Source organism: Pundamilia nyererei, unplaced genomic scaffold (assembly GCF_000239375.1).
Source record: "Pundamilia nyererei isolate P.nyererei 1_Seehausen unplaced genomic scaffold, PunNye1.0 scaffold00103, whole genome shotgun sequence".
NCBI lineage: Eukaryota > Metazoa > Chordata > Actinopteri > Cichliformes > Cichlidae > Pundamilia > Pundamilia nyererei.
Genome location: NW_005187504.1, coordinates 2,125,773 through 2,139,725, shown reverse-complemented (window position 1 = coordinate 2,139,725; position 13,953 = coordinate 2,125,773). Strand labels below are relative to the sequence as shown.

Genomic DNA, 13,953 nt, shown 5'->3' with positions numbered 1-13,953 from the left:
AAAAAACCCATTAAATGTAATTACAATTAGGTTACTTTATTGTCTTCCGTAGGAGGAAATTGTGATTGTGTCGTCTTGAACTGAAAAACTTGCTGCTTCAAACTAAACCAAAAATTAAAAACAAACAAACAAAGAAACACTTTAATGAACGCAAACCTGCAGGAGCTATGTTAGAAGCTTATATTAACGTTTGCAAATGTGAATGTAACACTAATTGTTACTTCTCATACCTTTACACATAGAAAATGACAACTAATGCAGCTGTTGTCATTGCTCCACCCTGACTTAATAAGAAAGGCATTAAGATTTGGGCAATAAACAATTCACAAAAAGCATTATGCAAATAACATAGTTTCAAATAATACTTGCAATTTAGTGCACCAGCTAAAAGGCCAGCATCCAAATCTACTTAAATTATTTAAGCTGATTACCTAATAATAACATTAGCAGGCTACTCAACAACCACCCTTAAATTTATATAAGTCATTATGCATGTAAACAAAATATAATGATAACATTTTTTTAAACTATGCCATGATTTCCAAATGAAGGTGTTTATCTTTAAATATTGTGATATTTATTTTGCTTGTTTAAATTGTCTGTGTAATGATGCTACTATTACCGTAGTTATTATCATTATTATTACAAAATTTTGTGACTGTGACGTCCCCACGAAGGAGGTCTAGGGGTGTGAGTGTGGGGACCGGTAACAAATGAGAACGGAATGAAAAGGAAACCAGACAGAGGTGTTCAGCACATAATATGGCTTTATTACAAATAATCTTAACCTAAAGAGCTGGCAAAGCCGTTTTACCAATAATGCCAAAGAAGCAAAGGAAGCAGTCGCAGCAACGAAGGAAAAAAACTACCAAACAAGTAAAGGAGGCACTTCCCACTTAACTCCTCACCACGGGGAGACACTTCCGGGGCCCACAGGCCCGTCTACTCACTCAACATAAAACCACGGGCAGGACAAATATGCAGTGGGACCTTTCCAACACCTAGAAAGACAGTGTAGAGCAAGGGAAGGGAAAACCACCCCACACACAGTTCATCCCCAGCCCATATTATCTCCGAGAGGTGATTGCTGGCTGGGTCCAGGTGCCAAACGAGGGTAATGAACAGCAGGTGCGTCGTGGAGAGAGGGCAGAGTGAAAGAGGGACAGAGGGGTGAGAGGAGCAAGAGAGGCGGAGACAGAGAGAGAACACCACACCCACACAAGGCCAATTTCAAGAGGAGGCCCTGCTAGGGCTGTAACAGTGACGTTATCACTAAAATTAATGCAGTTCATCTTGAGAGGCATGTGCATGTCTTAACAAAATCCAGCGGTAACCCATGCAGAGGTTGAGATATTTTGTCTGAATCAAATCAATCAAATCCAACAGGCTTATCATCCATTGCACTACTCTTTGTGTAGCACTGTCTTTAAATGCCTTCTCGGCAGCTGCACACGCAATAGGGGGTACAATCCAAGCTTGAAAATGTCTTGCGTCTTTTTTAACCTCACTGCTACGATATTTTGCCCTTTACAAACAACCGCACATTGCTGTGAAGTCTCTATTATCATTTCTCAGAAAAAGCATCGCCAATAAGAGGATGCGGTTCTATACACTGAAGAGTTGCCAGACCATTTGTATCCTGTCCCCAAATATTGCAGTGCTAAGAAGCTGTGGTGTGAGCTATTGATTCGTTTTTAAGTTTGCCTGCAAGACTGCATCCGTTGCTATATAAAATATCATCAATAAAGGGTTGTGGTGCCAAGCATTGATTAGTTTTACAGCAGCTGTGCAGGTTCCTTTTCCGTATTACACATCACCAATAAAGAGCGGTGTGGTAGCATATTGATTAGATGTTTTCTAGATCAATAGGTTGAAAAAGGAAAAGCAAACCAAACAAAAGGCAGAGCTTTGAAAAAGTTATTTTATTCAAACATTATATTATATACACATTTAGTTTTGTTCTTCATTTGGCTAGCAGCACTGTGTCTCTCTCCAAAACACTGTCACTGTAAGTGGTGGTGGTGTAAGCTATTGATTGGCAATACACCAGTTTATCGTAATTAAATGTATCTGTGTTTTCTGATGCAGTGACAACAGTTAGGAGAGAAAGAAGAAGCCAGAATCTGTGTTTGTGTGCGAGTGTGCAAAAGTGCTGTGTCAGGCCAAAGAGATGCCTCAGAGCTCAAACACCAGATGGTCAATTCTGAAAGTGGAGAGTGCTGACCCGAGCCCCACTGAGCACACACGCGCACACACTTTTCATCACTTCAGAGGTCTTTGTCATGATGCACATTAATTTCCTATGGAATTATTGTAACACTAATCACAGTTACCATAAACAGTATCTCACTTTAAATCTAATTGTTTCATTATTTATTTTTTTGATTGTGTGGACCAAATTTTTGCAGCCAAGCAGAAAAGATCTGCACAATGTGAGCAGGTAAACAGGTGTCCCACATGACGAGATGCTTTAAATGTACACAACTGCTAATATTATAAAGAAAATCGAGGAGGAAATTCTGCACATTTGATGGTGTAGAGGTAGTAATCACAGTTGGATGCCATGTGTAACTCTAAACACCAGAAAGCTTTTCTCTGTCATGGACCCTGAGTTATTTTGCCCGAGTTTTGAGTTCTTATATTAATACTTGGACTTTGTTTTGTTTTTTTGCTGTTTTGACTTCTTCTTTTTGAGTTTTGTTTTCTTTTTATGTAGCTGGTATTCCCTGGCTAATTTCCTCATGATTACATTCTCTGTTTAGTCTTTAAATTGTAGTTTTTGTCATTAAATTTCTGTTTATGGTCAGATATTTAATTCCTTGAGTTTCCCTGTTTCTTGTTAAATTTGCATCTCTGTGTCAGATGTTGTCCTGTTAAGTTACTTCCTGTTTTACTGGTACACAGTAGCTGTTATTTTCTGCGTCTTTTTCCTGGGGTTTTATTTTTTGTCATCCTTGATTAGTTTCAGTGGAGTCTAATTATCCTTCTGCGTCCCATCTTCCTGATTACCTATTTTGTATTTAAGCCCTCAGTTTGCATCTATTCTTTGCTGTGTTGCATTGTGTAGTCTGCGCATTTGTTTCTTGTTTGTTCCTGTAGTGCATTCCTTGGACTCCTCTGGCTTCTAGTGACCCTTGTAATCTTTGTGTACTTTTTTCTTATTTGTATTCTGAACTCTGACCTTCTGCATTTGGGTGCACATTTACACCCACTTACACTTGCGTACAAAGGCAGCTGGCAGAAATCAATTAGAGAAACTGTCTTGTCCAACATAAAGACCTGGATGAACTCCTAAAATCAGACAAAACAGAGATTATTGTAATTGACCCTAAATATTTTTGGAAACATGTTTAACCATAGTTACTCATTACTTTGCATTACTTGAGCTCAAGACACAGACAACTTCTTTATTTTTAAGATGATGGTGCAATTAAAAAGTTTGATTCTATTGACTGATGATAATTATGTGTAATTATGCATTTGGTACTCCAAATTGTCACGTTACTGTACTGAGCTAAACTGTTCCGTGTACAAGCTGTTTCCATTGAACTGCTAGGCAGAGTCAGTGAGTTGGGATTTACAGTCTGGGCTGCCCAAATTCCCATAGTACCAACAACAAGACGGTCATAAGCCATCTTGACAGTCAACAAAGGATAGTTAGCTTGGGTGTGCAGACTTTCATGGCCCAGCAGTTTGACTGAATTGTCAAGAATTTTCCCAGAACTGAGACAGAATTTGCATTCATCAGTCAACTGAAGCCTTTCTTCCAGCATGCAGGCATTGCTAAGCTTTTCCAGGACACTGAACAGTGTCATTTCTAAATAAATGTGCTTTATAGACTCACCATACTTCCAGATCTCCACAAGACATGTCACATGTGATTCAAGCCCATGCCATTTTCAAAAGTAAATTAAAAATATACTAAATGTAAGAAAATAAATGAATACATGATAAATGAATAGTCAAGGGGGGAAACCTACAAGTGTACAACTGTAGACATGTGGCAGTTGTAAACATTAGTGCCACCATTCATCATTTTGGTTTTAATATGTTCAAAAATAACCAAATGTGTGTGGCACCTGGCCCAGCAGAAATCTAAAAGAACTAGTATTGTGGCTGCTGGAAGCTGATCTTAAAAGAGCTAAAGGCCAAAGCTAATAAGCACTTGACTCAGACATGTCCAGTGACAGCAGAACTGTGAGGGGCAGACACTCCTGACCTTTACTCGTGTTGATAATGCTGTGGAGGCAAAGAGAAAGAGATCAGAGACGAAACTGAGACAAAGAGATGCTGCAAAGATTTACTATGTCCTGTCAGATAAAACAACCCTGTCTCCATAAAAGATGGAGCACTGTAAACTGTACAAACAGAATACAAACCATTGGTAAAACTAGCATAACAACACCAGGATATGTTTTTTAAATATGTACTTATTTTCAACTTGATTCAAACCAACAGAGATTCAAAGCACTGAAATGTTCTTCACTTCTATCTATGTATTCATGTAGTCATGCATTATAAATCAGTTCAAACACCTAAAGAAACAATGATACAAAGATACAGTTTGACATAAAGTGTAAAACCAGCTGTAGCACAACAGTTGCTGTCCTAGAAAATCAACACATTGAATTGAATTTTACATTTTTCCATTTTGCACATTTATACACTTCACAAGTACTTGTTAGGAATACTCATTTAATCAAATGGATACCAGAGAACTTGCACTTTGCACTTCCCCACAAAACAACAGCTCTGCCACAAGTTGATGGTCAGAAGATGCTATAATTGTAGACCTAAATCAGAAGACAAGAGTCTCAGTCATATGGGATTTTTATTTTTTGCTTACATTGTTCTTTTCTAACTTTTTGGTTAAGTTTAGGTGAAAAAAAAACACAGTTTACTACCCATTCAAACTGAAAAATCTTACTTTTTTATTATTATTTTATTATGTTTTAATAGACAAAAGGTACAGCTATTAAGTGATGTGTCTGTGGCTGTCCTGCTTAATTGCCACATGCTTTGGTCTTCAAGGTGTACACTGAGGTGTTTCCAGGCTGTCCTGGGTGCATATAGAGATTGAAAATGTGATGTCATTCAGGGGTGAAACCACAAAGGATTCTGGGAACTCGTGGCAAGAGGTACTAGCGCACGCAGGCTTTCAATTGAAATCAGTTACACAGCGATAAAAAGACACAAAAAAAATGGCAAGAAGCTGTTGTATTATTAACTGCAATAGCCAGTCACATGACAGCCACGGGAAGCCGACGGGTAAAGAGATCGGTTGTTATCGGATTACGTCATTGAAGAGAAATTGTTTGAGCCATGTTTCCGAAGTAACAAAGAGGCGACGGATGGCCTGGATTGCAGCCATTCAAAGACCAAATATAATGTCCCAGAACACTCCAGCTCACAGGTTAGTCTGCTCCAAGCATTTCCACAAAGGTCAGTCTTCTGTTGTAGTTAATACGTCATTTTTCATAACATAATTGGTGATATAGGTTACAAGCAAGTCTGGCGCTGAACAGAAATTGTCGCGCTATGCACCTTTGTTTATTGTGCATAAATAGTGAATTGTCCTGACACAATATTGTGTTTCGCTTCTGTTATTACCATGGTACAATGACAAAAACATACTTTTATTCACAGGATGAAACAGGGTTTTTTTGTATCACCAATTGCCCAGTACGATTACAGCATACAGTATTATTGTCACTGCTACATTTCTGTAATGCGTACCAGAAATTATTTCCACTACTAATTAATTACCGTTGAGCTTAAAGATCCTATTAATAAACTGTTAACGAATGTGTATTTATGAAGACGATTTGTGAGACTGGTAAACTTATGATAGGTACGATGGTCTTTCGTTCTACATGGTGCATTTCAAGGTCCTGTACCCATCCGTCGGTAAACTGTACCTGGGCTTGTTGCAGTGACCTGAAGTTACTAAACTTCATGAGTGTATGCACTCACTCCAAGAACCGTATAATTATAAATATGAGCGTGGTGAAAGTTGGGCAGCACGCTAACATCTTTTGTCCACTCTGTGTGCTCGTACGGGTCTAAACCTTTCACTCCTTTGATTTTTTCCTCGTATCTTTTCTTTGACTTTTCATCAAGTCTGTCTTTGTACGGACCGGCATTGTTCTCCTTCGTTTTTTACATAACTTTTTTGGGGGACAAAGAACAAGCAAGAAGGTATTGGAACCGGAGAATGAACGTTTTGCGGTGCTGCAAATGCTTGCATTTGATGCGGTACTTGGACTGTTTTGCCACGAGTTCCCGGCATGCAATGCACGAAAGTCACGTGGTCTGTCAATCTCTATACTCAAAACTCCTCACCTAGATGATGTCCAAACCGAAACCGCTTCTTTTGACATGGAAGAGTAGCCACTCTATTTTGACCTCTTCTTAAATGACTAAACTCTCCTAATAAATCCCACCACAAGCGTCTGGCACAGTCTTCCACAAGCATCCTTTAGTCACTACCCACAGGTTGTCACCATAAGTTGGGATAGGAATGGAGATCAACTGGTAAATCAACAGCTACAGCTCACCAACATTAGTGCAGGTGCTACACTAGTCCATTTATTAATAACCCTCTCCTAGCTTCACACCTCATAAACAATACGCCTAGACATGTAAAATTCTCCACATGGGGCTGTAACTCATTCCCAATGGGCACTCCAGCCTTTCCCTATCTGAGGCCTCAGAGGCTGAGGCTTCACTCTTCTGGACAGAGATTTCTGATGCTGTGCCAAAAATGCCAATTACAGCTGGATAGTGTTGTGACAACAACACTGCCTTAGGAAGAAAACAATGAATGTTACCCAAGCCTATTGGAACCTAAGCGAGAGATATATTGTCAGTTTCCACTCATCCACAGGATGAAAGACTTGCATGAAAGGCAGATGATTAAATTGTGCAGCTGTCAAAAGTCATTTACATGTTACGAACAACACCAGCTGAATATTTTTGCCCCCATTTCAGACGGTGAGAGACTCCTATTGAATAGAGTGCATTATAGCAGTGAAAAGAAATACAAACCACCACCCACTGCAAACTCGATTATAGAATTATCAGCTTTTGGACAATGTCAAAAAAGCCAAATATACAGGCTCCATTTATAGGTAGAATTCATGGCACTGTTGTAAGGGATTGTATTATAGTGCACAGGCAATCCCAATTAAATGCTTGGTGAATTAACTCATCTTTTGTGCTTTCTGTTAGCGTAATGTATACTGACTAAAAACTTTCTGGGTTATGCTACCAGTTAATTGGGGTTCATTAAAAGCAGCTGAACTAACTGACCATTATCTTTATTCTCCCTAATTGGCTGCAAATTAAATTGAAAATTGGTTTCCAGAAAACTTTATCCTAATTTTCCCCAGAAAGTCCCCGAATAATCATACATAGTATAAGACTTTGTTTTTTTCTGGAAAATTCTTCTCAACAAAGACTTAATACAACTAATGTGAGACAGGTTTGTCCTCTCACTTAATCCCTGATACCAACTGAATCCAGTTAACCTGTAAGGACTGAAACCTGAAACCAACTCAATTTGTCCCGTTACTAGAGCATTAAGGAGTGTATGTAATAGATGAAGAGAAAAGCTGCTCAGGCTGCATAGTTGCCCTTCTGCTTTACTGCTGAAGGGAGACCAAGCTTGACATGAAGCCACTGCGGACAGAAGCACAGCTATAAGAAGCAGATAGATGGATAAGCAAAGAAAGGACCACTGAATCATTAATAATGCACCGAAATTCCACCTGACAGGTACAGAAGACAGACAGGAACATACAGAGATAGACATGAGCAAAATGAAAAGTCAAAAGTTGAAAGGAGAGACAGGCAGAGGAAGAGGCAAGCTGTTACCTTAAGAGACAGGCAGCACAGTGAACAGACAACACTACGGACAGACAGGGAGCTGAATGGGAAAGACAGGCCTGGAATGAAGGTTAATCATTTACATGAGAATAGCAAGCCTGGATGGTAATTTCAGCAGCCTGATGACATGTCAGACGAACAGAAGGGCTAATGGGCTCGATGTAGCAGCAGCAGGCTGGGAAACGTTGGATATCTCCTGCAGGGAAACTCCAGCCTATTTCCCCTCAAGCTTCAAGTGTAATACTGGAACTTTGAACAATGAACACACACACACTCACACACAGAGACAGGCGTAAATCAGTACTTGATTAGTTGGCAATTCGTAAACACAACAGGCTTCCAATTAAAGTTAAATTCGCATTTTAAATCAAATTCACTGAGAAAGTGATTACAGTGGCACAATAAGTCTTAACGTCTATTCCAGCATAATTGCAGCAGCTTTACTGATAATTGTCAGCGCTGCCCGAGAAAAGAACACGAACACTGCTATTAACATTTGGCAAGAAGATGTGGCTGACGAAATTAGTTTTTACTGATGAAAATGTGGCTGCAGACGGAGTGAAACTAATGACTACACCAGAAAACAGACTGCAAAGAAAAGGAGACAACTTCTAAGAAGCTCATTTAAAACACGGAAAGCAGATGGATGGGAAAGGGGGGTAAAAATTCTACAAGGATAAAACAAGAGGCTTATGTGAGAAATGAGCGATAAACTGTAAGAACAGGAAATCAAAATGAAGGAAGATCTAAACAGAGAGGTGGGGAGCCCAGAATAGTGAGTGATTCATCCCACAGGTTTTGGTAAGACAGACATTTATCTTCAACGAGCCTCTTGCCAGAGCTTTTCAGGCTTTTCTGCACCCAGATGTAAAAATACAGTGACTGCAAAAAATATTGAGTGTGCCACCTTTCAAAAGAATCTGCCATCTATATAAAAACAAGAATGTGTATATCGCTCTGAAGCGATACACAACATATAAACACATTTATCACTGCTTAGCTGAGCTTTTTGTGTGATAAAACTATGTGGCAAACAATAACATCGTCATTTCAGACGTGGTTTTTATTTGTTCAGCAAGTCTGCCAAGCACACTTCACGTCTCAACTGAGTCCCACAAAGTGGCAAAAAATGGCTGGCTGAATCCAGTAACGCATATGCTCGTCCTGCATTTGCACATTGATTTCATCACGAACTCAAACCTGCGCAGAGAGCGAGCATGTGCAAGAAGCCAAGAGTGCTTGAACACTACGTGTTTCACAAAGAGACAAAGGGGACGTCATTTAAATTTATATCAGCTATTTTTTCAGTTGTTTTTTTTAATGAGCAGAGACAGAAATTTTAAATGTACCTATGTGTTCCCGTGTATTTCATATATCCTATATTTCTGCCTGTTTGAACACAAAGGCCTGACATTGTTTGAAAATGGAAAGTTTGTGTAATCAGAATCAGAAAGGGTTTTATTGCCAAATGTTGAGCGGGTTTACAACATTAGGAAATTGCTGCGGTGCTTCAGTGCAAACATACTGTTATAAATACTGTTATAAATTGAGCTTAAATAGACATGAAAATAAAAATGAGAGTAATAAGTTATACATTAGATCTTTATTCTCTGAAGAAACAGAAAAATGTAACAGTGCACTGAAATAGTTTCATAAACCACTGGCCACAAATAACTCTACACAGTACATTTTGGATATATGCTCAAGACTATCACCACCAGCAACAATGTCTCCAAGCTGTTTATGGCTAGGTTTTAAAGTTAAGCATTAGCAACCACTGTTGTCATTGCTGGAGTCAAGCAAGCCAAGCAAATCAATGATGTAGTCAAGCAGTAGAGCACCTGCTCTATACCTGCTGAGCTACAGCCATCTCTAATAACAAAAAGTCTTTGAAGTTAAAGCCCAAATTTAATAATACATGCATTTATATGTAAAAGGTATTTCAGGGCTTTGATAATCTCTGTTCATTTAGTGAGTAAATGAACTGAAAGGGAAGCTGCTCCTCTGAGAACAGCTACAGCAGCCAGAGTTTTTGCAGCATCAGCAGCCGCAGAAGCAGCAGTAGGAGTTGAAAATGAGACGGAGGCGTTCATTAATTCATCGATTTCCTCAGCAAACAGCCGGGATCGTGTGGGCTTTGCACCGTTAATACAGCTGGGAAGGAAATGTGACACACACGGCTCTCCTGATCTGCCACTACTTGATTTGAAAAATGCAGTAGTAGAATGACAGCTGAACCTGATTTATGAAGCCATCAGCAGCACAGTGGCCATTCATTACCCTCCTACTCCTAATGTCTGCGTTTTTGCAACTTGACGTGATTTTTACTGATTATTTTTTACAGTTATGATCCACGAGTATCGTGTATGACCTGACGTTCATGGCACTGAATTTGTCATTAATTATCATTTTTAATTAATCAAGAATCTGGCCGCTTGAGGGAGCAATACTGATAAATTATTAGCATGTAGAGTGGCTTTTCCTTGGCTAAATTCTAAGCCGTGCTCAAAACAAATCGTTAAGTTAGTCTGTCTGCATTTTGGCACTGAACGAGTAGAACACACTCATGTCCTGAAAGTACTTTAGCTTTGAATTCAAAAGTGAAGTTTTAAACATTAAAGAGTTAGTGTAAATATTAAATATATGTCTATTATAGATTAAAATTGATGACGTGGAGTTATTGGCATAATTACCAAGGCTGTGACCCTGGAGAAGGCGCCACATTGAATGAAAAAGGACAAATATGTAGAGTTCTTATTTGGTTAGGTTTGTGCAAAAAAAACTACTTGGTTACATTAAGGCACAGATCATATCAACTCTAATGTGTTTTACAGCATCAGGGGCCACAGGTTCTAACTATGAATGATGCAGTGAATGACAGTGGGATTATGGTGGATTCTTCCCACACACAGAAATGTGGGTGCTTCTCTCTATTGGCTCATTACAGCTGCTGCTTCATCACTTGCCAAGCCAACAAACCATGTCCTTAACACTTCTTCAGAGATGCCCTTCATAAAAAGCAGGATGTTGCAAACAGCACCCTTACTGCTGTTAAATTGCACTGCAATTTAACAAGTTGAAATAAAAGGCGGTAGGGAAGCTGATGTAGTCTATAAAATCAAATATGTGGTTGGTTGTCGGTAGTCATTCAAGTTTTTATTTTGTGTTTTGGATTTCTTTTTTGTTGGGATAGGTTAATTGAACAATCTAAATTGCCCATAGGTGTGAATGCGGGAGTGAATGTGAGTGCAACTGGTTGTCTGTCTCTGTGTGTTGGCCCTGCGACAGACTGGTGACCTGTCCAGGGTGTACCCCGCCTCTCGCCCTATGACAGCTGGGATAGGCTCCAGCGCCCCCTGCGACCCTGAAAAGGATAAGCGGAAGCGAATGGATGGATGGATTTTTTTTTGTGAGTCTGTTGTAAAATCTGATATACAAAATTCTTTTTTTCTTTTATTTAGTTAGTGGTAGTTTTCACATTGAAACAGCAGTGGTATAATGGTGGCATAATCAAAGATGAATGGAATAGGAAACAGATCATCCTCCCAACAGTGTCCTGTTTGCAGTCACAGGATCACAAGTTCTGGAAGTGAAAGTCAATGTCTTTGTACTGCAGAGTGTTTCAGGGTGTTAAAATCAGAGGGGGATACATTTTTATCCACACCGGGCTTAAAAAAAATCCTTTAGAAGAAGCAGGGACGTGTAGACCCGGTCAAATTACACCCTAATTTCATCCCAGAATAAACTCACAAATAGCTCTGGCCACAAAAACTGAAAAAAAGTCCTTTGATTGCTGTTTACCTCCTGCAGTCTTTATTTCACAAATCAGTCAAAAGTCAGTGACATCACTTCCACTACCACCAATAAGGACAACATAGTGGGGAAAAAAGGCCTTTTTCAGAACATGCCAATAACAGGAAAAGCACAGGCAGTTCATTAACCAAAATTATGCTCTATGTAAGGATGCCAGTAAGTCGTAGCAGTGTGACAGTGTGCCAGAAAGAACAATAGCAGACTTGGGAAACTGTAGCAAGTAAATGGTATCCATTACTAATTTAGGTTTGGTCTTTTTATGGTAATGGTAAACTGATATACTTAATCACATTGAGGAAAATAAAAAATATAAGGTGGTAGATCTTTTTTTCCCCATTCTAGATTGTCTTTCATCTTGAGAGTCACTGTTTCTAGTTCCTATTTTACTTTTTCTGCCTGTGATCTTGAACACTGCAGTGTATACCCTGGACATTTCGCCAATCCGACGCAGGGCTAATACGGAGAGATAGACCATTCACACTCACATTCACACCTATCGCCAGTTTAGATCCAACAGTTACTGAGTGGATGTCTTTGGACTGAGGGGACCTGGACAGAACCCACACAAAGACGGGGAGAACATGCAAACTCAGAACACAGAAAGGAGTGGTGGTGGTGGTGGTGTCAAACTTAGGACCTTCTTGCTGTGAGGCAACAGTGCTAACCGTACTAATTTTTATTAGGAATTTTATTTTGAAAGTAATTCACACCTGTGATATCCTAATTGCTTCTATCCTTCCTTTATTTCTCAGTCAGCCCTACATCATCTTGTCTCCCTCCCCCTGTCTCTGTGAGCCTTGCTGTCCACCTGCTCACCCATCCTTGGTTGCCTTTATGTTTCTTCTTTTGAGTTGTGTTACCATTTGGATTTGATTTTAAACCCGTTACGTTTTTCACTTTGTTCTCCAGTAAATTTTATTAACGCTATCTCCAGGTGATTTTCCAAACTGTCGGGGTGTCTGCATCTATTACCTCATTTTAACTTCTTGTCACCTTTGCTCTATGACTTGCCAAAATCTCTACACTTTTCAAACCATCATTTAGGCAATACAATGAAAAGAGAACTTGATTTGTCATTAACCTAAAGTTAAGTAACATTTCAGAGCAAAGTTGTTGACTTGTAAGACAGGAAAACAAATTGGCAACAGCCTCGGCTGTAGCACAATTTTTCCATGCTCGGATTCTTTGTTTCCCAGGTGGTGGAAATCATTCAGATCCAGATTAAACCCATCTCACCCTCCCAGCTGATTTAGAGCTTTGATGTCAGGATAAAACACTGAAGCCTGCTCCCTGCAGAACGCTCCACAACAAACCACAATCTTCATTTTGTCGAAGCTTCACATCAGCATCCAACACAAGATTCCCTGCTGGGTTTTCATGCTGGACAAACAAACACCACACAGCTATCCTTCTAGTATCAGCATCCAATACAAATGGCATCAACAGAGAATAAAGGCAAAGCAACTGGTGCGTATTCTTCTGTTTTGTCTCGTCTTATAAATTATTCTGATCCTCTGTCTACCTCTAAACTAGTCACCAGTGGGCTGTCTGTTTGTCTGAGTAAATCAAGTAAGGAAAAAAATCCTGTTTGGTGTTTTGTGCTTTGAGGCCAGAGCTTCACAAAAGTATTTCTTCAGCTGATCTCCACAGCTGCAGAGCAACGCCTCTGTTTTAAAATGCTATTCCCCACTCAAGAAGCATCATACCAACAAACAGATCCACAAGATCATTTGCATCATTGCATTTACATTTAAGAAATGTTATGTTTTTAAAGCACATTTAACTCTCTGTCTCTCAAGCAAGTTTCTACTACTGTGTGTAAATAAAAAATATTGTTGTACACACTATATTTAAACGTGCTTGAATAAAATAAATAATAAGGATTAGAAAAACCTGGCTAGTATTCATCTGTAGTGAGATTATCAGTAAGTTATCAGTAGGGCTGGGTATCATTTCTACAACTGATTCAATCCTGATTCACAAGGTCCTGATTTAATTCAATTCAATTTAATTTTGACTCAGAAATATTATAATTATGATCATTTGTCTTTGTATATGTAGTGTCAAAATAAGCCTTCACACCTTGTATATTAAAAATATTTAATTCAAACGTATTCAGATGAATATTTCTCTGCAATTACATACTCAGTGTAAACTTGGTATAAAAACAAAGCTGACACTTGTGAGACTTCATCAGAGGTGCAAGCGTCACAGCAGATGCCTTTGTGTCAATGTGACTGAGGATAAAACACT

General features: G+C 39.2%; 1 protein-coding gene across 1 annotated transcript in view; it reads right to left on the bottom strand.

Annotated features, from left to right (window-relative positions):
• The window catches only part of LOC102192421 (contactin-associated protein-like 4), an 81,743-nt gene extending 68,718 nt beyond the window's left edge, over positions 1–13,025 (bottom strand). The window contains exons 1-2 of the mRNA XM_005740774.2: positions 12,937–13,025; positions 12,186–12,249 (exon numbers count right to left, since the gene is read on the bottom strand). Coding sequence (XP_005740831.2) covers positions 12,186–12,249; positions 12,937–13,025 — 153 coding nt within the window. The remainder of the gene's footprint in view (positions 1–12,185; positions 12,250–12,936) is intronic.
• Between the last annotated feature and the right edge of the window lie 928 nt (positions 13,026–13,953).